The sequence below is a fragment of the Rhinatrema bivittatum genome, chromosome 3, assembly GCF_901001135.1.
Source record: "Rhinatrema bivittatum chromosome 3, aRhiBiv1.1, whole genome shotgun sequence".
NCBI lineage: Eukaryota > Metazoa > Chordata > Amphibia > Gymnophiona > Rhinatrematidae > Rhinatrema > Rhinatrema bivittatum.
This window is the reverse complement of record NC_042617.1, coordinates 10,088,009-10,113,583: the sequence shown is the minus strand read 5'-3', so window position 1 is coordinate 10,113,583 and position 25,575 is coordinate 10,088,009. Positions and strand designations below refer to the sequence as shown.

Below are 25,575 nucleotides of genomic sequence, written 5' to 3'. Positions count from 1 at the left end.
GAGGAAGATGTAAGAGAGATACCCATGCCAGAAGTGATATTTAAAGATGATGATTCAGAGGAACTGAAACAAATCTCAATGAACCTGTAAGAAGTATTAGGGCAAATTGACAAACTAAAGAGCAGCAAATCACCTGGACTAGATGGTATACATCCCAGAGTGCTGAGAGAACTGAAAACTGAAATTGCAGATCTCCTAGTAGTAATCTGTAAACTATCATTAAAATCAGCTACTGTACCTGAAGATTGAGAGTGGCCAACATAACCCTAGTTGTTAAAAAGGGTTCTGGCAGTGATAAAGGAAACTAACAGACCTAAGAGCCTGATGTCTGTAACAGGAAAAATGGTAGAAACTAGGGATGTGAATCGTTTTTTGACGATTTAAAATATCGTCCGATATATTTTAAATCGTCAAAAATCGTTAGAGCCGCGATACAATAACAATTCCCCCGATTTATTGTTAAAAAATCGTAAATCGAGGGAAGGGGGAGGGGAAGGGGGAGGGCGGGAAAACCGGCACACTAAAACAACCCTAAAACCCACCCCGACCCTTTAAAATAAATCCCCCACCCTCCCGAACCCCCCCAAAATGCCTTAAATTACCTGGGGTCCAGAGGAAGGGTCCCGGTGTGATCTTTTACTCTCGGTCCTCCGTGCGTTGTAGAAATGGCGCCGGCGCTACCTTTGACCTGTCATATGACAGGTCAAAGGTAGCACCGGCGCCATTTTGTTTTTTTGTCCCCTGACGTCAGGAGCGTAGGAGATCGCTCCCGGACCCCCGCTGGACCCCCAGGGACTTTTGGCCAGCTTGGGGGGGCCTCCTGACCCCCACAAGACTTGCCAAAAGTCTAGCGGGGGTCCGGAACGATCTCCTACCGCGAATCATTTTTCCATACGGAAAATGGCGCTGGCCATACACTGTATGGCCGGCGCCGGCACCATTTTGCGCAAAATGGCGCCGGCCATACGGCAACACGATTCGACTGCAGGAGGTCATTCCGGACCCCCGCTGGACTTTTGGCAAGTCTTGTGGGGGTCAGGATGCCCCCCCAAGCTGGCCAAAAGTCCCTGGGGGTCCAGCAGGGGTCCGGAACGACCTCCTGCAGTCGAATCGTTTTTCTGTACGGAAAATGGCGCCGGCCATACGGCGTTTGGCCGGCGCCATTTTCTGTACGGAAAAACGATTCGCGGTAGGAGATCGCTCCCGGACCCCCGCTGGACTTTTGGCAAGTCTTGTGGGGGTCAGGAGGCCCCCCCAAGCTGGCCAAAAGTCCCTGCGGGGTCCAGTGGGGGTCCGGGAGTGATCTCCTACGCTCCTGACGTCGGGGGACAAAAAACAAAATGGCGCCGGCGCTACCTTTGACCTGTCATATGACAGGTCAAAGGTAGCGCCGGCGCCATTTCTACAACACACGGAGGTCCGAGAGTAAAAGATCACACCGGGACCCTTCCTCTGGACCCCAGATAATTTAAGGCATTTGAGGGGGTTCGGGAGGGTGGGGGATTTATTTTAAAGGGTCGGGGTGGGTTTTAGGGTTGTTTTAGTGTGCCGGTTTTCGATTTACACGATTTACACGATATTTAAAAAACCCAAACTGCGACGATCCGATTCCCTCCCCCTCCCAGCCGAAATCGATCGTTAAGACGATCGTTCACACGATTCACATCTCTAGTAGAAACTATCAAAAAGAACAAAATTGCTGAACATATAGATAAGCAGAATTTAATGGGACAAAGCCAACATGGTTTTAGCCAAGAGACGTCTTGCCTCACCAATCTGCTACAATTTATTGAGGGCATAAATAAACCTGTGGATAAAGATGAGCCAGTTGATACATAGTATCTGGATTTCCAGAAAGTATTTGACAAAGTTCCTCATGAGAAACCTCTTAGGACATTAGAAAGTCCTGGGATAGGGGTCAGTGTCCGATTGAGGATTGCTGACTGGTTAAAGGATAGAAAGCAGAGAGCAGGGATAAATGGTAAATTTTCCCAATGGAGAAAGGTGAATAGTGGAATGACCCAGGGATCTGTTCTGGGACCGATGCTTTTTAATATATTTATAAATGTCCTGGAAATGGGAATAACAAGTGAGGTGATCATTTGCAGATGATGCAAATTATTCAAAGTACTTAAATCACAAGAGGATTGTGAAAAATTGCAGGAGGACCTTGTGAGACTGGGAGAATTGGCATCAAAATAACAGATGCAATTTAATGTGGACAAGTACAAAGTGATGCACTTAGGGAAGAGAAACCCCAGTTATAGCTACACAATGCAAGGTTCCACATTGGGAGTCATCTAAGCATTATCGTGCATAATACATTGAAATCTTCTGTTCAGTATGTGGAGACAGCCAAGAAAGCAAATAGAATGCTGGGGATTATTAGGACAGGAATGGAGAATAAAACAGAGAATATCATAATGTCTCTGTATCACTCCATGGTGCATCCTCATCTTGTGTTCATATATCATACACAAACAGAATGCTGGGGATTATTAGGAAAGGAATGGAGAATAAATCAGAGAATATCATAATGTCTCTGTATCACTCCATGGTGCATCCTCATCTTGTGTTCATATATCATACACAAACAGAATGCTGGGGATTATTAGGAAAGGAATGGAGAATAAAACAGAGAATATCATAATGTCTCTGTATCACTCCATGGTGCATCCTCATCTTGTGTTCATATATCATACACAAACAGAATGCTGGGGATTATTAGGAAAGGAATGGAGAATAAAACAGAGAATATCATAATGTCTCTGTATCACTCCATGGTGCATCCTCATCTTGTGTTCATATATCATACACAAACAGAATGCTGGGGATTATTAGGAAAGGAATGGAGAATAAAACAGAGAATATCATAATGTCTCTGTATCACTCCATGGTGAGACCTCATCTTGTGTTCATATATCATACACAAACAGAATGCTGGGGATTATTAGGAAAGGAATGGAGAATAAAACAGAGAATATCATAATGTCTCTGTATCCCTCCATGGTGCATCCTCATCTTGTGTTCATATATCATACACAAACAGAATGCTGGGGATTATTAGGAAAGGAATGGAGAATAAAACAGAGAATATCATAATGCCTCTGTATCACTCCATGGTGCATCCTCATCTTGTGTTCATATATCATACACAAACAGAATGCTGGGGATTATTAGGAAAGGAATGGAGAATAAAACAGAGAATATCATAATGCCTCTGTATCCCTCCATGGTGCGGCCTCATCTTGTGTTCATATATCATACACAAACAGAATGCTGGGGATTATTAGGACAGGAATGGAGAATAAAACAGAGAATATCATAATGTCTCTGTATCACTCCATGGTGCATCCTCATCTTGTGTTCATATATCATACACAAACAGAATGCTGGGGATTATTAGGAAAGGAATGGAGAATAAAACAGAGAATATCATAATGCCTCTGTATCACTCCATGCTGCAACCTCATCTTGTGTTCATATATCATACACAAACAGAATGCCGGGGATTATTAGGAAAGGAATGGAGAATAAAACAGAGAATATCATAATGTCTCTGTATCACTCCATGGTGCATCCTCATCTTGTGTTCATATATCATACACAAACAGAATGCTGGGGATTATTAGGAAAGGAACGGAGAATAAAACAGAGAATATCATAATGTCTCTGTATCACTCCATGGTGCATCCTCATCTTGTGTTCATATATCATACACAAACAGAATGCTGGGGATTATTAGGAAAGGAATGGAGAATAACACAGAGAATATCATAATGTCTCTGTATCACTCCATGGTGCATCCTCATCTTGTGTTCATATATCATACACACACAGAATGCTGGGGATTATTAGGAAAGGAATGGAGAATAAAACAGAGAATATCATAATGTCTCTGTATCACTCCATGGTGCTTCCTCATCTTGTGTTCATATATCATACACAAACAGAATGCTGGGGATTATTAGGAAAGGAATGGAGAATAACACAGAGAATATGATAATGTCTCTGTATCACTCCATGGTGCATCCTCATCTTGTGTTCATATATCATACACAAACAGAATGCTGGGGATTATTAGGAAAGGAATGGAGAATAAAACAGAGAATATCATAATGCCTCTGTATCACTCCATGGTGCATCCTCATCTTGTGTTCATATATCATACACAAACAGAATGCTGACGATTATTAGGAAAGGAATGGAGAATAAAACAGAGAATATCATAATGCCTCTGTATCACTCCATGGTGCATCCTCATCTTGTGTTCATATATCATACACAAACAGAATGCTGGGGATTATTAGGAAAGGAATGGAGAATAAAACAGAGAATATCATAATGTCTCTGTATCACTCCATGGTGAGACCTCATCTTGTGTTCATATATCATACACAAACAGAATGCTGGGGATTATTAGGAAAGGAATGGAGAATAAAACAGAGAATATCATAATGTCTCTGTATCACTCCATGGTGCATCCTCATCTTGTGTTCATATATCATACACAAACAGAATGCTGGGGATTATTAGGAAAGGAATGGAGAATAAAACAGAGAATATCATAATGTCTCTGTATCACTCCATGGTGCATCCTCATCTTGTGTTCATATATCATACACAAACAGAATGCTGGGGATTATTAGGAAAGGAATGGAGAATAAAACAGAGAATATCATAATGTCTCTGTATCACTCCATGGTGCATCCTCATCTTGTGTTCATATATCATACACAAACAGAATGCTGGGGATTATTAGGAAAGGAATGGAGAATAAAACAGAGAATATCATAATGTCTCTGTATCACTCCATGGTGAGACCTCATCTTGTGTTCATATATCATACACAAACAGAATGCTGGGGATTATTAGGAAAGGAATGGAGAATAAAACAGAGAATATCATAATGTCTCTGTATCCCTCCATGGTGCATCCTCATCTTGTGTTCATATATCATACACAAACAGAATGCTGGGGATTATTAGGAAAGGAATGGAGAATAAAACAGAGAATATCATAATGCCTCTGTATCACTCCATGGTGCATCCTCATCTTGTGTTCATATATCATACACAAACAGAATGCTGGGGATTATTAGGAAAGGAATGGAGAATAAAACAGAGAATATCATAATGCCTCTGTATCCCTCCATGGTGCGGCCTCATCTTGTGTTCATATATCATACACAAACAGAATGCTGGGGATTATTAGGACAGGAATGGAGAATAAAACAGAGAATATCATAATGTCTCTGTATCACTCCATGGTGCATCCTCATCTTGTGTTCATATATCATACACAAACAGAATGCTGGGGATTATTAGGAAAGGAATGGAGAATAAAACAGAGAATATCATAATGTCTCTGTATCACTCCATGGTGCTTCCTCATCTTGTGTTCATATATCATACACAAACAGAATGCTGGGGATTATTAGGAAAGGAATAGAGAATAAAACAGAGAATATCATAATGCCTCTGTATCACTCCATGCTGCAACCTCATCTTGTGTTCATATATCATACACAAACAGAATGCCGGGGATTATTAGGAAAGGAATGGAGAATAAAACAGAGAATATCATAATGTCTCTGTATCACTCCATGGTGCATCCTCATCTTGTGTTCATATATCATACACAAACAGAATGCTGGGGATTATTAGGAAAGGAACGGAGAATAAAACAGAGAATATCATAATGTCTCTGTATCACTCCATGGTGCATCCTCATCTTGTGTTCATATATCATACACAAACAGAATGCTGGGGATTATTAGGAAAGGAATGGAGAATAACACAGAGAATATCATAATGTCTCTGTATCACTCCATGGTGCATCCTCATCTTGTGTTCATATATCATACACACACAGAATGCTGGGGATTATTAGGAAAGGAATGGAGAATAAAACAGAGAATATCATAATGTCTCTGTATCACTCCATGGTGCTTCCTCATCTTGTGTTCATATATCATACACAAACAGAATGCTGGGGATTATTAGGAAAGGAATGGAGAATAACACAGAGAATATGATAATGTCTCTGTATCACTCCATGGTGCATCCTCATCTTGTGTTCATATATCATACACAAACAGAATGCTGGGGATTATTAGGAAAGGAATGGAGAATAAAACAGAGAATATCATAATGCCTCTGTATCACTCCATGGTGCATCCTCATCTTGTGTTCATATATCATACACAAACAGAATGCTGACGATTATTAGGAAAGGAATGGAGAATAAAACAGAGAATATCATAATGCCTCTGTATCACTCCATGGTGCATCCTCATCTTGTGTTCATATATCATACACAAACAGAATGCTGGGGATTATTAGGAAAGGAACGGAGAATAAAACAGAGAATATCATAATGCCTCTGTATCACTCCATGGTGCTTCCTCATCTTGTGTTCATATATCATACACAAACAGAATGCCGGGGATTATTAGGAAAGGAATGGAGAATAAAACAGAGAATATCATAATGCCTCTGTATCACTCCATGGTGCTTCCTCATCTTGTGTTCATATATCATACACAAACAGAATGCACGGGATTATTAGGAAAGGAATGGAGAATAAAACAGAGAATATCATAATGTCTCTCTATCACTCCATGGTGCGACCTCATGTTGGGGCCAAAGCAATATTTAAATTAAGGGGTTGCATTAGCAAGGAGAACCCGAGTGTGTTGGCCCTCGGCCGGTTAGGAAAACCGACGCCGAGTTCGTCGGCTGAGCATACTGTATTGCATCGGCCCCTTCAGTATTGAGTACAGTTCTGGCCACCACATCTCAAGAAAGATATAGCAGAATTAGAAAAGGTACAGAGAAGGGCGACCAAAACGATAAAGGGGATGGAACAATTCCCCTATGAGGAAAGGCTGAAGAGGTTAGGGCTGTTCAGCTTGGAGAAGAGACGGCTGAGGGGAAAAATGATAGAGGTCTATAAAATAATGAGTGGAGTGTTTACTCTTTTAAAGAGTACAAAGATTAGGGGACATGCAATGAAGTTACTGGGTAATACATTTAAGGCAAATAGGAGAAAATATTTTTTAATCAACACATAATTATGCTCTGGAATTCGTTTTGGCAGGACGTAATGAAAGCTGTTTATGTAGCTGGGTTTAAAAAAGGTTTGGACAAGTTTCTGGAGGAAAAGTGCATAAACTGTTCTTAAGGTGGAGTTGCCGAAATCCACTTCTTATCCCTGGGATAAGCAGATGGAATCTCTCTACCCCTTGGGATCCTGACAGATACTTGTGACCTGGATTGGCCACTGTTGGAAACAGAATATTGGGCTTGACCCAATATGGCAAATGTTATTGTAAGGGACTTTGCTTTCCTCTTACTAAAGCTGGGGAGGTTTAGTGAAGAAACAGGTGAGATAGGTTTGGGTCCCCCCATGTGGGACCATACAGATGGTGCATCCTGGCTGTTTATCATCACACAGCTCCTGCTATTCTCATGGCTTTTCAGTTAGACTTTCGAGGAGTTGCCGAAATCCACTTCTTATCCCTGGGATAAGCAGATAGAATCTCTCTACCCCTTGGGATCCTGACAGGTACTTGTGACCTGGATTGGCCACTATTAGAAACAGAATATTGGGCTTGACCCAATATGGCAAATGTTATTGACTGGAAGTCAAAAGTTCCCAGGTATGCAAAGGAGGGGGCTGGTTAGGTAGAGCACCACCTACAGTCCTGCCCTGCTTCTCTGTGCCGCTGGTGCATGGGCACGCCTTGACTCCAGCTCGCCGCCCCATGCCAAAAGGAGGAATTGTATGATAATTAAATTTAATCGTTCCATCTCTTTTGATTTTCAAGGGCGGTGTATACCTATCACCTGTAAGGCAAGGAATTTGGGTATTATATTTGATACAAACCTATCCACGAAGTCTCACGTTTCCACCACTCTTAAAATCATCATTGTACAAGCCGCATTTACGGAAACGTCTAAAACTTCTCCTACAAGCACGCGATTTCCGTTTAATTCTACAATCATTAATGCTGAACAATCCGGATTCCTGCAGATCCTTGTACCTTAAAATAATTCAGAGCTTGGCTGCACATCTCTTGACCGGGACTCATTCCAGAGATCACATGACCCTGCATTAGCTCCCTGCGGCATTTCGTATTCAGTATAAAGTTCTAAATTATTACACAACTATTCCTCCATTTAGTCAAGTACAGTGCTCCGAATGTATAGAGCATCAAGTCAACATCGATCATCAGATAAGAACCTGGTGAAAATACCTACTCCTAAAGCGGTACCAGAAACCAGGCCTTTCCTGTTGCTGGGCCGAGCCTTTGGAACTCAGTGTACGAAACATCCCTAACATAAAAACTTTAAGAAAGCTTTAAAAACTGCCTTATTTAAAACTGCATGCCAATGAAAAAAACAAAACTCTTTGCTTTAAGTGAGGTCCAATAGCTTGGGTTTTATGGGCCCCAGGAGTTGCATGCAGACATTCGGTGCTCCCGTGCTGTATTATTAATTTGTACTGTGATATATGGGAAGTCTAACATGAAGACTATTGCTCAGACTTTTGTTCACTCAGCTTACCCAGAATCCTTTGCTCTCTCTGGCCTATTTGCAAACTCTAGCCATAAACCCTTTAACTGACCTTAGATTCAAGACTCTGAGAGACATCTGGAATGCATTTGGAGCTGCTCAAAACCTATGATGGAAGGTCATGAGGTTACAAAGGGCAAATGGCTGAGGTCATGATCTCAAAGGATTGGTTTCCATTCGAGGGGCCCAACTGAAATCAGAGTTTGCTAATTTCCCCTGAGGATGGAGAAGACTGGAAAAGATTGACAGTAAGCGGCAGCCACGTGGGTCTCAACTAGGCCTTAATTGGGCCTTAAGGTGGGAAGCGGGACAGGGCAACTTAGATTCAACTTATCTTGTTTTAACACAAGACACGTGGTACGTGATGCTCCCATTCAGGGAGTCCTATTAGGGATTATTGTATGTTTTATCTATAAAAAGCCAGCACTCACTGAAACACGGGAAGACACGCAGGAATAGCTCTGTAAATATGGAGCTATTACTCTGTGTCTCCCAGAGGTCCCCTAATTGCTTTTTATATGCAATAACAAACTTAAATTTGTTCCTGCTAAATTTTGTGTAGTACCTCTGTATTCATGGGGCAGCACCGTTAAGCTGATTTTAAAACTCTACCACTGTTGCTCTGTTTATGTGACTAGCTTTTTAGTTCTGTATGTTGTTATGTTTATGTGACTGGCTTTTTAGCTGTGTATGTTGCTCTGTTTATGTGACTGGCTTTTTAGTTGTGTATGATGTTCTGTTTATGTGACTGGCTTTTTAGTTCTGTATGTTATGTTTATGTGACTGGCTTTTTAGCTGTGTATGTTGCTCTGTTTATGTGACTGGCTTTTTAGTTGTGTATGATGTTCTGTTTATGTAACTGGCTTTTTAGTTGTGTATGTTATTCTGTTTATGTGACTAGCTTTTTAGTTCTGTATGTTGTTATGTTTATGTAACTGGCTTTTTAGCTATGTATGTTCTGTTTATGTGACTGGCTTTTTAGCTGTGTATGTTGCACTGTTTATGTGACTGGCTTTTTAGTTGTGTATGTTATTCTGTTTATGTGACTAGCTTTTTAGTTCTGTATGTTGTTATGTTTATGTAACTGGCTTTTTAGCTATGTATGTTGTTCTGTTTATGTGACTGGCTTTTTAGTTGTGTATGTTATTCTGTTTATGTAACTGGCTTTTTAGCTGTGTGTGTTATTCTGTTTATGTGACTGGCTTTTTAGTTCTGTATGTTGTTATGTTTATGTAACTGGCTTTTTAGTTGTGTATGTTGTTCTGCTTACGTGACTGGCTTTTTAGCTGTGTATGTTGTTCTGTTTATGTGACTGGCTTTTTAGCTGTGTGTGTTGCTCTGTTTACGTGACTGGCTTTTTAGCTGTGTATGTTGCTCTGTTTATGTGACTGGCTTTTTAGTTGTGTATGTTGCACTGTTTATGTGACTGGCTTTTTAGTTGCGTATGTTGTTCTGTTTACGTGACTGGCTTTTTAGTTGTGTATGTTGTTTTGTTTATGTGACTGGCTTTTTAGTTGTGTATGTTGTTCTGTTTATGTGACTGGCTTTTTAGCTGTGTATGTTTAATGTGTGCAGTGCCTCGGGCATCCCTCGGTGGAGCGCAGCCTCAGAATGAATGCGTTCTTGAGGTGCAGAAGGAGGGTGCCAGAGTCTGCATCCAAACTTGCAGCTTCCTTGTGAAGCGCCCCTGCTGCCAGGGAGTGCAGATTTATCAGGGACCGTCTTTGATTTGTTTTTTCTTCCGCGCGTTCGTTTCTGTATTGATGTGCATTCAGTACCAGAGCACCATGTGATGTGCATTCAGTACCAGAGCACCCTGTGTGATTTTACACCTGCAGTCAAATGTCACTTAAAGGATTTTCTTTTGCACAAGAGCCATCTTTTTGTCCTGGACTATTGCAGAAGCCCTCTGGAAAAACCCCTAAGGGCTTGAAGGTTTCCTCACCCTCTGTCGGGGGTGGGGAGAGCCCAGTGTAAGTCAGAATATGGCCCTAACAGTGCCAAGTGAGCCCCTGGTCCCAGTTAGCCAGCGGGCTGGGGGTTACACTCGTGCGGCCGAGGTGGGAATTCTGCTATCGTGCACGTTCTGTGCCGGGCTCTGCGGAAGTCTGCCTGCTGCAGCGTTTCCTCCCTCTCACCAAACGCTTATCTGTCTGGTCAGTCTGTCTCCACTAGATTGTAAGCTCCAGGGAGTGGGGACCGTCTGTGTGTGTGCAGCGCTGCGTACTCCTTGTAGCCCTACATAAATGTTTAGAAATAGTAATTACCAAGTAACCAACTGAATCCTAGTGTTTGAGTGAACAAACCCCAATTCCAAGCACTGAATAACGCAAACCGTGGGCTCAGTCTTATTTTTCAGCCTTGCATACACTCTAGTACATGAATAAGGGACGCTCAATGCTTTGCAGCTACCGTCCTGCATTTAAATTATAATCCCACAGCTCTCACATCCTCTCTTTATAAATATAGATAATATATTTTTTAAAATTGCAACAGATTGATACTTCCCTGTTTCCCATTGTGTAAATTATCCGACATGGTCCCTGCTTCAGGGGTGCAAACATTAATCTCTGGTGCCTGTACCCTTCGGTGGCGTCTCATCCCCTCTCTCCCCTGCAGACTCTCACACTCCTCTGCTCTCTACTCACCGTCCCCAGGGCTGCTTCCTTCAGCCTCTGCAGGGAGGCCTGCTTGACACTGCCAAGGAGCTCAGACGCGTCCTCCTCGCCCTCCGAATCGCTGGACTCCTCGTCCAGGGCGAAGCGCAGGCCGGGTGTGTCCTGGGGGGCCTGCTCCAGCTCTCGCCTGCGGAGGGAATGCCGATAATGGCCGAAGTTACTGAGAACCCTGAGCCCTTCCAAACCGAGAGCGCCCTCTGGCCTCAGAAGGGCAGCCTTCAGTGATAGCTACATGTAAGGGATAATTCACACCAAGTATCGAGGGGGGGGGGGGGGGGGGAGGAACAGAGGGGCAAGCCACACAGCATGGCCTCCGGCCTGTAAACTAGCCATAAAAGGCCCGAAAGCCAGGAAACCAAGCAATAAATAAATAAATAAGAAGAAAGAGCCCCAGGACAAGAGAGGCCAATATTCAGAGGCCCTTTGGTGGACATTCGTGTCCTGTTTATTCCGTGGGAGAAACGTCCCGTGGATTATACCTGCTACATGTAGTCAGATAACTTTAAAATCTAACCGGCTACGTCTGGATATAGCCAGATAAGTTGTAACATTATCCGGCCTCGTGTGGCCACTTAACCGGATCTCTTCAGAGATGTCATTTTTACCAAAAAAAAAAAAATCAACGGGCCCGCGGCCCGAATGTCAGCCTACCCTGTTTATATATAAAGGTCACTACCGGGGCCAGCGCCTCTCACCCAGAAAAAATGCCCAATTCTTCTCCCACCCCCCTCAACCTTTCTCCAATTTGATTTCAAATGATCCAATCGGATCTCTCCAACCCCCCCCCCCCAGCAAACTTTCCTACCCTCCCACAGTAACACAAGAAAGAGGATCACCCCAGACTCCCCTCCCTCCCCCCCGATGGCCGAAATCCATCCCTGCTGGGAGTGAGGGACCCGCTCACCACCTCCCGGCGGCTCCAGCGCCGAATCCGATAGGCAGCGCGGGAGGGAAAGCCGAAACTAATCCTTGAAGACGTCAAGTTAAGTAGAAAGTTATCTGCCCCCACAAGGCTGGATCATTTTACACCTGCTCAGAAGCTCGACTAAATTATACCCGAATAAGTAGATATCTGGCTATAATTTAGAAGGATAAGCGGCTGAATATGCTGCATTAGCCATTCAGGTGAAAAACACTGTGCATATCCTCCAAACCTCAGGAAACTATATCATAAAAAATGGAGGTAATCCAATAACTATTATACCATATTTAAATCCATTTAAATCAACTTCTTTATTAACCATTTACAATGGACCTATGTGAAACATTAAAACACATCCCATACACCCAACCCTTTTACTACTCACACACATTCATTCTCATACTAGACATGCATGCTTTACCCCCACATTACCATACTCACATCCATACTGAACCATACTTTATATATCCATAAAAATAAGGCTTTCACATGTTCACATATGAGGTGCGATCCCTTATAACTTCCACTTAATGCCTTATAACCAATACAGTGAATCAGTATATTTTTACAGACAAGTCTTCCCTTGTTTTAAATCCAAACCGGTAGATCTTTCAAACCAAGTCCAGTCTATTTTTGATGTAATCTTGAAAACAATCCAGTGCTTTAGCCATTCAGACAGAGAACTTGTATGCCTGGTTGAACACCACTGGCCTAAGAACATAAGAAATTGCCATGCTGGGTCAGACCAAGGGTCCATCAAGCCCAGCATCCTGTTTCCAACAGAGGCCAAACCAGGCCACAAGAACCTGGCAATTACCCAAACACTAAGAAGATCCCATGCTACTGAGGCAATTAATAGCAGTGGCTATTCCCTAAGTAAACTTGATTAATAGCAGTTAATGGCATAACACATGGCTAACAACAATCCATCACATCACTGCTATATAGTGCAAATACCACAGATGTCTTTTCAGTGTAAGTGCCAGTTCAGACTGTTACCTTTTGCCCAGAGAATGAGTGAATTCTTCCTCTGAGAAACACACATGATCCTTCTGCTGCTGGCCTGGAAATTCCTCAGCTGCTGCACCATTTCTCCTGCCGGTGGTTCTCTCTGTGAACATCATGTGAGGTGTATGAGTACAGGTTAAGAGAGAGACTGCCATCCCTGCTCTGCACTAGCACAAGGAGGAGAGAGAGAGAGGGGATGGAACAGCTCCCCTATGAGGAAAGACTAAAGAGGTTAGGACTTTTCAGCTTGGAGAAGAGACGACTGAGGGGGGATATGATAGAGGTCTTTAAGATCATGAGAGGTCTAGAACGGGTAGACGTGAATCAGTTATTTACTCTTTCGGATAGTAGAAAGACTAGGGGGCACTCCATGAAGTTAGCATGGGGCACATTTAAAACTAATCGGAGAAAGTTCTTTTTTACTCAACGCACAATAAAGCTCTGGAATTCATTGCCAGAGGATGTGCTTAAGGCGCTTACAGGCCGATGCAATATGATTGCGTAAAAAATGTGCATTTAAACTGGGCGCACGTTTTTTGAACACGCGCACATCCACCTCTCCTGGGCACTTGATGCGACGGGCAAATGAGCTGCCACATTAAAAGGGACGCGCAGTGGATAATTTGTGCATCCCTAGTGCTCTGCATCGGGTGCCCAGGCGAGTGGCTGTGCGCCCTCAACAGCCTGGCCAGAGCTCCCTCTCCACCCCCCGGCAGGGCTGTTCCCGACTGGTCCTTTCAGCTGACATGTGACAGTGAATGGACCAATCAACAGTAAGTGAAGGTGTGAATACATTAGTATTAGGTGCCCGACACTTAATATTAATTTATTCACTCCCTCAATCGGGCCGGAACTGGGGATGCTGCTTTCTGTGGTTCCTCCTTCTCTATTGCAATCTTAGTAACAGCAGGAGTTTTTGTTTTTGTCGTGAGCCCTTGAGTGCGGCATGCTTTAATGCCAGCTCCCGCGCTGGCGTTAATTAAAACCGGCACTTTGGCTGCGTGCCAATTTTTCGCATTTCAGGGTAATAGCTAATAGCCTCATCTACATGGAATTTGCATGTGATGAGCGCTGTTAGCTATGCGCTCAATTGATCGCAAGTTTTGGACACGCTAAACCCTGTATTGCACTGGGCATAAATCTAGCGTGTCCAACGCGCGCATCCAATGGCGTGTTAAGCGGCCGCGCCGACCTGAGTGCCCGATATGGAACAGCTTCTGCCCTATACCAGCAGAAGGATGGGAGCGGGTGCCTTCACATATAACAGGGGGGAGGCTGCTACCCTACACCGGCGGGATGTTCCTCCTCCTGGACCTCCTGCCCTGCGAGGAAATGTTGGGAGGGTGTGAGGGATTGAGTTTGCCTCTAGTGCATCCGAGGAGAGGAACTGGAGCACTAAGTCCCTGCAGAGAGGAAGACTTCCCGTGGGGAGCCGAGCTGCACAGCCGACACAGGTTCTCTCCTCTGTTATCTCACCTCGTCCGGATTCTGAGACCAGCAGGTCCTTGCTGTCAGCATAGGAGGAACAGAGACCAGCACCCAGGTCCTGGAGATCCAAGGGGGCGCAGTATCCCAGCAGCACGTCCTGTCCGCTGCCCGCGGCCTGGTACACTGCAATGAGGCGGGTCAGGCGGCCTGCGGGAACCAAGGCAACGGGTAAGGTTGTCAGCCAGGATCCCCCCCCCCCCCCCACACAGCACACATGGAATGACACGTGAAGCATTGCCAAAAGCCAGATTCCAGGAGAAGCGGCCGGACTGGTCTGACAGTCCCTCAGTTTGGTTTAAAAAAAAATGGATACTTTTTCATTCTGTCCTGCCTGCATAAGATTCCCTTTAGTAGAATGTGTGTGACTGGACCCTTCTGAGCCATTTGTCTCCATCCCAGAAAAATAAAACACTCTGACCAGGCCCCCCAAAATAGAAGAGCTGATTCCACAGGCAGAAAAGCATCACAGCACCGCTGCCAGATGTAAGCTAAGCTCTGCCTGTTCAACTGGCTGCTCCTTTTTGGGAGACCTGTGCGGGCGGGGTCTCCTGCAGTGTTCTGCCCAGACACCCCCCCCCCCCCCACTAGTGCTACGGCTCACTAGCCCGCTTGCCTTTGGCTTCTTTTGACCTCATTCTCAGTCCATACATCCCACAATGACGAGGTCACCAGGGGCAAGCTGGAGCAGCCCAGGCTTCGCTCTGCACCGTCCCTGGGATCATCCTTCGGGCTTCCCAGAGAAAGGCGGGGCTGCTGACTAACAGTCCTGGTGGAGTGCAATGAGGTTAAAAGCACCAGGACCGGGTCAGTCTGTCCTTTACATAGGGCAGCCGCCCACCTGCTCAGGCTATGGAGATGGAGGCATCTGACAGGCCAGAAGGAGAAATGAGGGTGTTTTATACCTTAAACCTTTCCTGGTCTCAGGAGGCCCTTCCTGTTCCTGCAGCTGACAGAGATGTCGGTGACTGTGGGATGAGCGGCTGTCACCGCTGCAGGGATGAGACTCACTCACTTTGCAGCTGACAGAGCTGGCACTGTTAATGGCGCCGCTGTGGGGATGACAGCTCAGGGCGTGCATCTTTCAGGAGGCAGAGCTCATAGATCTTTCCAGTCTAATAGCGGAGTCCATCCAGATACACACGGACTGCTGGTGGGCAATAACCTGCTTCTAGTTTTACATGAGCGCTCTCTTTAACTGCACGTATCTCAGGCAACCTTTTCCAAAACATGTCCCACACCGCACTAATCAAAAAGGCGATGCATGGGATAAGCTGACCCTGGCACGCTGTGGGACGACTGTAAGAAGAATCCGGCATGTGCAGGGAAACCTCCACAAAACATCATGCAGTATCAATGCTCGGTGAGGCCCTCTTATGCTGATAAGAGTTGTCTCACGTGCATCCTTCGTATTTGCTGCAGAAAGAACGCGCCAAGATATAAATTCTAACCCACACTGCCTGGGAGGAAAGAGTTATTTAAGAAGCAGAATGAGCATAGGCCAGCCTCAGAGCTGCCGCACACACACACACTCCAGCAGCACCGGGAGACCTCATCGTTACGCCGTGCCTTTAACCGGGGGTGACTCACCGATGTCAGCGGGCATGCTGCGGGCGCGGCTGGGCAGCCTCAGAAGCAGATCGCAGTCCATCCCTGGCAGCCCCAGCGAAGGCGTCGACTGTGGGAGCCCTGCCGTGGAGGGATGGCTGGGGAGGCTGGACGCGGCTGTGCAGTTTGACTGGCGGCTGTAGCCACAGATCCCGTGGCGGCCAGCCGGGCGCCTGTCGTCCAGCCGACGCAGCACTAACCTTGCCAACTTGTACTCCAGGTAAAGAAGAGTCCTGGGGAGAAAAGAGAACCATGAAGAGCAGGGGATGGCCTTTCCGAGACCAGCGGGAGACTTGGCCACGTGGGCCCTGTCCTGCACGTGGAGCCGTCTCCCACAGTCAGGCCGACGCAGAAAGATGCTCTCCGAGGAAGGCGCCTTCTCCGCGGACAAAAAACGTACTCCCCATGCAGGAAGGAGTTCTGCGCGCAGAAAACGTGCGTACCTCAACGAGAGTAATAGCATCCTCGCACGGAAAGCCCATGCAAATGAGGGCGCTAAGAGACTGCATCGGGCCAGTGCACCTTCTCTAGTGCTGGAAACTTAACACCTGGATCAAGGCTAGAGTTAAGTTTCCAGCACTAGAGAAAAAATAATTAAAAAGGGATTAAAAAATGCCTGTCACCACATAGTTGGATAAATACCAACTTATCCGTCTATCTGGCATGGGTCAGCGCTTCTAAGTGGGATAAGTTCTTTATCTGGTTAAGTGGCGGTGACCAGCGCCAGATTGAGGGATAAGTACTTTATCTGGTTGGTGGCGGTGACCAGCGCCAGATTGAGGGATAAATACTTTATCTGGTTAAGTGGCGGTGACCAGTGCCAGATTGAGGGATAAGTACTTTATCTGGTTAGGTGGCGGTGACCAGCGCCAGATTGAGGGATAAGTACTTTATCTGGTTAGGTGGCGGTGACCAGCGCCAGATTGAGGGATAAGTACTTTATCTGGTTAGGTGGCGGTGACCAGTGCTAGATTGAGGGATAAGTACTTTATCTGGTTAGGTGGCGGTGACCAGCGCCAGATTGAGGGATGAGTACTTTATCTGGTTAGGTGGCGGTGACCAGCGCCAGATTGAGGGATAAGTACTTTATCTGGTTAGGTGGCGGTGACCAGCGCCAGATTGAGGGATGAGTACTTTATCTGGTTAGGTGGCGGTGACCAGCGCCAGATTGAGGGATGAGTACTTTATCTGGTTAGGTGGCGGTGACCAGCGCCAGATTGAGGGATAAGTACTTTATCTGGTTAGGTGGCGGTGACCAGCGCCAGATTGAGGGATAAGTACTTTATCTGGTTAAGTGGCGGTGACCAGCGCCAGATTGAGGGATAAGTACTTTATCTGGTTAAGTGGCGGTGACCAGTGCCAGATTGAGGGATAAGTACTTTATCTGGTTAGGTGGCGGTGACCAGCGCCAGATTGAGGGATAAGTACTTTATCTGGTTAGGTGGTGGTGACCAGTGCCAGATTGAGGAATAAGTACTTTATCTGGTTAGGTGGCGGTGACCAGCGCCAAATTGAGGATGAGTTCTTTATCTGGTTAAGTGGCGGTGACCAGTGCCAGATTGAGGGATGAGTACTTTATCTGGTTACGTGGCGGTGACCAGCGCCAGATTGAGGGATAAGTACTTTATCTGGTTAAGTGGCGGTGACCAGTGCTAGATTGAGGGATGAGTACTTTATCTGGTTAGGTGGCGGTGACCAGCGCCAAATTGAGGATGAGTTCTTTATCTGGTTAAGTGGCGGTGACCAGTGCCAGATTGAGGGATGAGTACTTTATCTGGTTAAGTGGCGGTGACCAGTGTCAGATTGAGGGATAAGTACTTTATCTGGTTAAGTGGCGGTGACCAGTGCTAGATTGAGGGATGAGTACTTTATCTGGTTACGTGGCAGTGACCAGCGCCAGATTGAGGGATAAGTACTTTATCTGGTTAAGTGGCGGTGACCAGTGCCAGATTGAGGGATAAGTACTTTATCTGGTTAAGTGGCGGTGACCAGTGCTAGATTGAGGGATAAGTACTTTATCTGGTTAAGTGGCGGTGACCAGTGCCAGATTGAGGGATAAGTACTTTATCTGGTTAAGTGGCGGTGACCAGTGCCAGATTGAGGGATGAGTACTTTATCTGGTTAAGTGGCGGTGACCAGCGTCAGATTGAGGGATAAGTACTTTATCTGGTTAAGTGGCGGTGACCAGTGCTAGATTGAGGGATGAGTACTTTATCTGGTTAAGTGGCGGTGACCAGTGCTAGGTTGAGGGATAAGTACTTTATCTGGTTAGGTGGCGGTGACCTGTGCCAGATTGAGGGATAAGTACTTTATCTGGTTAGGTGGCGGTGACCAGCGCCAGATTGAGGGATAAGTACTTTATCTGGTTAGGTGGCGGTGACCAGCGCCAGATTGAGGGATAAGTACTTTATCTGGTTAGGTGGCGGTGACCAGCGCCAGATTGAGGGATAAGTACTTTATCTGGTTAGGTGGCGGTGACCTGCGCCAGATTGAGGGATAAGTACTTTATCTGGTTAGGTGGCGGTGACCTGCGCCAGATTGAGGGATAAGTACTTTATCTGGTTAGGTGGCGGTGACCTGCGCCAGATTGAGGGATAAGTACTTTATCTGGTTAGGTGGCGGTGACCAGCGCCAGATTGAGGGATAAGTACTTTATCTGGTTAGGTGGTGGTGACCAGTGCTAGATTGAGGGATAAGTACTTTATCTGGTTAAGTGGCGGTGACCAGTGCTAGATTGAGGGATAAGTACTACTTATCTGGCAGCTGCCGCCATGTGGTGTCAGGGATGGCTCCCCCTCCCTTCCTGTGTTAAAATGTGCATTTGACCTGTGTTGAACACACATTTTATAGTTTTTGTGCGTTTTTAATTCCTGATGCATTAGCATATCATTAGTTTATTGCATCCGGAGTTAAAAAAAACATTAACCTGAGCGTTAAAAATGTGCACTGGGAACCAGCATATAGTGTTTTAATGCTCAGATTATTGCATCGGCCCAAGTGTTTGCTGACGTCACTGCTCTGCCGCTGCACAATATGGCTGCTCCACTTCCCTGTATCTAAATATACCTCCCCTCCCAGTCCAAACCATAACTTACCCCTTTGCTTGGGCTGGGAAGTACCACATGAGAAATTATATTCACTAATACGATTTATCTTCCTGTTCTTACCCTGAGTGGGGGATGAGACAGGGTCCCGGTCACCCCAATACCAAAATTTTGTGCCCTTCCCAAACAGCCTCTCATTTGTGGCACCACAGACCTGATAAAATCATCACACCAGAATAAATCAGTAATTAACCCTTTTATTAGTATTGTGTAAATAGTAAATCCAACCAGAACATTAAATGGGAAACGTACAGTAGTGAAGTATAATATAAACTTTCAGTTTTCTTATTTCATATCAAGCAATGCAGAAATAACACTGGGTATGGCCTGTTAACCAGTGCAACCAACAGCCTCGTATGGATAGTACAGAAAATAAGGATCGCTGATAGAGAGAGGTCGGGGGGAAAAATCAGTGAAGAAAGATTTCATGAATTGTCTTTACCCCCGAGTATTCAAAAAAAGGGGGCGGGGGGAGAAACAGATCCACCCCAATGTCACCAGTTTATAAAGGGTGCACCCTGTCCCAAACACAAAATTGTGCATAAAAAAAAACAATCAAGAAGTGCCTCTTGATGATGAGAAACCAAACAGATGAGCTCTGCAGTGTGTGGAAGGTCTCTCTCTCTCCTGGGGAGCTTCCCCAAATGCTTTACTTGGTACTAAATAGAAAGCAGGCCTGGTTTCAGTCTCTTACAGAAAGACCACGGTCCATCAGCTTCTCTTTCCCTGCCCTATGTCGTGTGGCTATGGCAAGGGTTTATGCTTGACTTTGGTTGAAAGGTTCAAGCAGTTGAGAGACTGAATTTGTGACAAAAGGCAAGGAAATAAACCTTCTCCCTCCTCTGCTAAAATACTCTCTGTGCAAAGTTTAAATTACTTAACTCAGTCTCTTAGGAGGGTGAACCAGCCATGTGCTCCTGGGCCTGGATATATCTGGAAAGGAAGTCTCTCAGTCTCTTAGCTCCTGGCTTCTCTGTCCATTGTTGGGATTTTATATGTAGCTCAGCTATGAAGCAAGAACAGCTGTCTGTTTCTCCATTTCCTCAAACCGCAGACTTCTGTCTCTCCTTCTTGATAATCAGCTCTTCAGGAGAAAAGCTGATTGCAGGGCTGCCAGATGTACTCCTCTCTTCCTGGTCCTGGTTCCAACTCATGGCCATCCCTGCCCTGCACACACAGAGCCAGGCAAATTGCACCTTTTCTGTCTTAAATGGTCTCCCAGCATTCCTTTGGCCTCCTCCTCTGCTGGCTATGTAGTGCTGTTCTCTGGGCAGGCTAAACAGTGCAGCTCTTTTCCCAACTTATTATCACTGTGAGTGCTGGATGCTGGTTTTTGCAGAACATTTATCATTCACAGGAGAAAACAAAGGGGGTTTTTGATGTATTTTTATATTCTTTCACCTTGGCTGCGGCAGCTTGCAGTCTCTGCAGGATTGAAAACACTTTTTGACAGGTCTAAAACACATCACTCAGATCCAGATGCAGCTCCATTTACATTGTAAGGCTCCAACACATGATAAGCTCGTGGAGGCAGGAACCTGGCTTATAGTAGCTTGCTACATAAATATTATCCTTGGGTGGGGTGGGAGGGGGCCCTTTTACCTGACTGCTGGATCAGGAAGTTTTCTGTGTTGGCCTAGCAGTTTCCTGCTGCCCCTTTGGGCTTCTAGCACAACCAAAGGCCCGTGTACCCCTGAAGTTACCGCACAAAAGAAAGGGAGCCGGAACTGCAAGAGACAGCTGGCTCCACCACTTCTACAGGAAGAGCCAACCTCAGTGATGAACTGCCAGTGCCTGGATCACCCACGGCACCTCTCAGCCTGGAAAGAGGTGGGGAGGAGGTAAACTGGCCACCACTAGCAAGGGAGGAGCAGGAAAGGCCACCGGTTGCAGTAGGAAAGACGAGGCAGCAGTCACTGCAGCCAACAGTGCAAACAGTGCGCTTCCTCTCCTCAGGGCTGCTGCCTCCTCCTTCTCCTGTCTTTCTACTGCATGGGCTTCCTGCTTCAAAATGACACCTGCACAAGGGTGGGAGGCAGCTGTAGGGACTGGAAATGCAGCGCCTTTACTGCTCCCTATGGTGCCTGCGATCGCGCCTGAGTGCCACAACTTCCCTGCTTTTGGTTGGAGCTTTGCTACTCTTCCCCAGTTGCTGTGGGAGAAGGGAACACAACTGGGGAGTTGGAGGCCTGAGAGGTGAGACAGAAACAGAAAGGGAGCTGGAAGGTGGGGAATAGAGAAGAGTTTGAGGGTGCGAGACAGACAGCAAGAGATGGGAAGAGGAAGAGCTGAGAGCCGGCAAAGAGATGAAAGGCCCAGCGAGAAGTCAGTGGGGAAAAAGGCAAGAAAGTAGAATGACGGGAAGTAGAGAGAAGAAGGGTAAGATATATAGAGAGAGGTAAACAAGGGTTTGGCATGGATATTAGTGTCAGAGGTACGACGTAAGACTCATGTGGAAAAATGTGACCTTGGGCAAATCCTTCCACACGCCGTTGCCTCAGCTGGAAACGAAGGGCCTCATGTACCAAGCATTTTCCCCATAGACAGAGAATGGGAGAAAAGCCTTAGCAAATCAGGCCCTCAAGACTGAAAACCCTCTGAAGACAGGGAAACCCTTACAGTTCCTGAGCGTAACTCACCTTGAGCCATCAATCAAGACGCATGAGCTAAATCCAAATAAAAACGTAACATGATTGATTTATTTAAAACATGTCTAGCCTGCCCCATCTAATGTAAACACTGGAATAGCATTGCGAACGGGCCAGATGTGATCTCTCCCTCCTGCCAGCTGTCAGTGACAGTACCTCTAGTAGCCGTACAGCGTCTTGATAGTGGAACCAGAAAAGCATTTTATCCAGTCAAAGGTTTTGCTACATCTACCTTGCACACATTTGTTTCCTTAGAACTGAAAAAATACCCCATGGCATCCAGTAAGAAGAAAAAAGATGTTTCAGTCCAGCTTGGGAAAGAGAATATTTCAGTTTTGAGAGGACACAGATTGTTTTACAGGCTGTGCAAAATGCGATCAAGTTAAGAAACAGCTCAAGACAGCTGCAGGTCGTGAACCTGCTGAGAAATGGCGCAAAAAATGCCAAAACCTTCCAAGACGTTGAGTGTAGAGAAGGAGGCCAAAGGGAAGAGAGAACGGCAGATCAAAGCAAAACCTGACTTTTTCAGACTCACGAAATCACCGTTGCTTTGCCTAGAGTATAGCAAAAGCCAAACTACTGTATACAGCTGGTGTCGTCTTCAAAGACATTGCCGATAAAATTCATCCAACCTCTACTCCCTTGGCAAGGTCCAAATTCAACATGCCAGCAAGTGGGTCAGTTGTCCAGATAACTTTACTGGATAATTTAGTGGAGCTTGCCTGACTCCGTTTGCCACTGAATATCCAGGGAACGATATCTGCATAGCGTTAGGCCTGCCATCTGTGTACACTGCCTTACCTACAAAAAATTGTTCGATATGGCGCTAAACTGCTAAGTATTAATCCGCCCTTGCCATGTCCCCATGGACATGGCAAGGGCGGATATATGTAGGGAAAAACGATTGTACTGTTGCGATCCCCCCTGCTGCTGCGCTACAGGAGGTCTCTTACCTTCCTCCAGAGGCCGCTCTGAAGCCTGGGCCTCGCCTGCGCATCTTCCGGGACTTGTTCCAGGGCCTGAGAGGCCTAGCTGTGCCTGTGGCTTGCAGCCTCAGTGTTTGGACTTCCTGTTGGGCGACGCCCTTCCCTAGGGGCTGGCCCGCAGCTCTCTACCCTAGTTATAGGACCAGCGGTGGGCGGTCCTGGCAAGCTCCTCCCAGGGAGTTGCCTTCTACCTCCAGTATTTAAGGACTTTCTGTTCACTGTGTCTTGGCCTTGGATATGAGCATTACAGTCGCCTGTAACCTAGCCGATCCAGGTCCTCCATGTTTGATGGCGCCTTGTCCTGTCTCTGCTTGCTGTTCCTGATGTCCAGTGTCTCTGCCTTGATGTCTGTCTCTGACCCTGCCTAGATGTTTGTTCCTGTGCCTGCCAGCCGTAAGGGCTTCGGATGTGAGTTTCCCAGCATCGGAGTTCCTGTTCGCCTGGGTCTTCCCCGCGCCCTCCTTCTCAGCGTGGTCCGTGACCAGCCTCCCAGGGCTGTGTAGGGCGCGTCTGGGACAGGGTGGTCCGTGACTCAGTCCCACGGGTGGGCTGAGTAGGGCGCCCTGATGGACAGTGCAATGTTCCCGTCCAGCCTTGTCTTCAGTGTCTGCTTCAGCCCTTGTCCGGATGTCTTCCTGTCTCTGCCTTGACCTGGTTCCTGAGCCTTCTGTCCTGTTGGGCCCTGGAGTGGCCAACAGGAGGGATTCGTCCCACGGGCTCTTGAGCGTCTGCCAGCCGAGGGGGCTTCGGATGTGAGTATCCCAGCATCGGAGTTCCTGCTCGCCTGGACCTTTCCTGTGACTCGCTTCAGCCCTTGTCCTGATGTCTCCGTCTTGCTTCAGCCTGCTTCTGCCCCGTCTGATGTCTTCTGTTTAAGGACTCTGTCTGCCCTCGCCTCTGTCCGGCCTGCTGCCCATTGCCGTTCCCTGCGGCAGGTCCGAAAGGGCCGGGAACAGTCGGAGGACCGTTCATTAGTCAACTTCCCCGTGTTGGCTACCATGGGCATGCAGGTCCGGCTGAGGGTCGGACTCCCTGCTTCTGTTCCTGCCTGCCTGGCTCACCATGCCTGCTCAGCTCACCTCCCACGGTGTGGCCTTGGGCTCCTCCTGGGGTCCTGCCGTGGCCCAAGGGCTCACCACCCGCCCAAGACGACCGCGCCCGCGCGCGCTCGTAACATGTACCTGCATAAATCTTTTGAATATGGACTATTGGACTTCCCAGGATTTAGGAGAACAGCATTACATACAGAGTAGCTGCTCCCTGTAAACTTGGTGTGTGAGGATAGCGCTGACAGCAGTGACAAGAGGCTACCTCTCGATTTCCGTCGGTTAGTGAATGTTAACAGGCATGAAATTCGCTCCCAGTTTTGAGCTGAATTGAAATAACTGAAGAATATAATTCAGAAAATATGACTAAAGCCATTGGGGATTTTTTGGAGAAAGGAAACGTGGTCTTGACACTGGATGGAGAATCCCGAATGCTCGCCCAACGCGTTTCAAGATGACTGGGAGATCGCCAGAGCGATAAACTCATCTAGCTCTGTATGACCCATCCCCGAGCCTCAATGGCTAAAGACACCATATCACTCATACCTGACGCTAGCAAGGCCACACTTTAGACAAGTCTGTGAGCTGTGTGAAGAGCAGTGCTCGAAGATGATTAGGGACACACAAAATTTGCTGGTTGAGTCTGGCTGCCTGCATTGAGGGAGTTGAGCAATGGCGCTGTTCTTGAAGGCAGTTCCTTGAGAGAGAAAGACATCTGAAATGTGGTCTCCAAATTTCAGAATTAGCTGGCAGAATATTCGATCTCCTGAATTAATTCTCTAGCTCAGCTTTCTGAAATGAGTTTTGCCAGTTCTCGTGTGCCCTTAACATCCCAGTATGACCACAACACTTTCGGTCTCTCATAAAATGCACTCAGCAGAAAGCTCACTGAACGCGGTGCATGATCCTCTCTGAGAGCAGTGGGGGAGCTCCAGTGGGTGGGTAAACACGGCAGCGGCCTTTTCACTGATCAGATGGGCCGCAGCATCCTTCCTCCCCCGGGTCAGTCTTACAGTCTGCCTCAGGTTCTCTGCAGGAGCATGCCCAGCCCCCTCAGACCGGACCACGGTTGTCTTCCATCCGGATTATACCAAAGGGCTTTAATAACAGTGGGTTACAGAACAATCTGGCACTGCTGAAAGAGAGCTGTGACCTGCCTAGCACATGCACAATGCCAGGCCCCGGGTTAGGAGTCACCACCCAGGAGAGGACCCTGGAGTCCTCGACTCAGTGTGCAGCGGCAGTCAGGAAAGCAAATAGAACATTCGGGATGATGCAAAAAGGAACGGAAAATAAAACGAAGAATATCATACTTCCTCTCTATTGAGTCATGGTGCACCCTCATCCTGAGTACTGTGTGCAGTTCTGGTCGCCCCATCTCAGAAACATATAGTGGGCATAGAAAAGGTGCAGAGGAGATTGACAGAAATGATAAACAGATTGGAATGGCTCCCCTATGATGAGAGGCTAAACAGATTAGGGTTCTTCAGCTTAGACAAAAGACAAGTAAG

At 46.4% G+C, this 25,575-nt stretch overlaps 1 protein-coding gene across 2 annotated transcripts in view; it reads right to left on the bottom strand.

Moving 5' to 3' along the window:
- The window catches only part of LOC115086687, a 137,603-nt gene that overhangs the window by 59,335 nt on the left and 52,693 nt on the right, over window positions 1-25,575 (bottom strand). For both annotated transcript variants that reach the window (XM_029592886.1, XM_029592884.1), the window contains exons 4-7: window positions 16,263-16,513; window positions 14,664-14,822; window positions 13,179-13,290; window positions 11,228-11,384 (exon numbers count right to left, since the gene is read on the bottom strand). In XM_029592886.1, coding sequence (XP_029448746.1) covers window positions 11,228-11,384; window positions 13,179-13,290; window positions 14,664-14,822; window positions 16,263-16,513 — 679 coding nt within the window. The remainder of the gene's footprint in view (window positions 1-11,227; window positions 11,385-13,178; window positions 13,291-14,663; window positions 14,823-16,262; window positions 16,514-25,575) is intronic.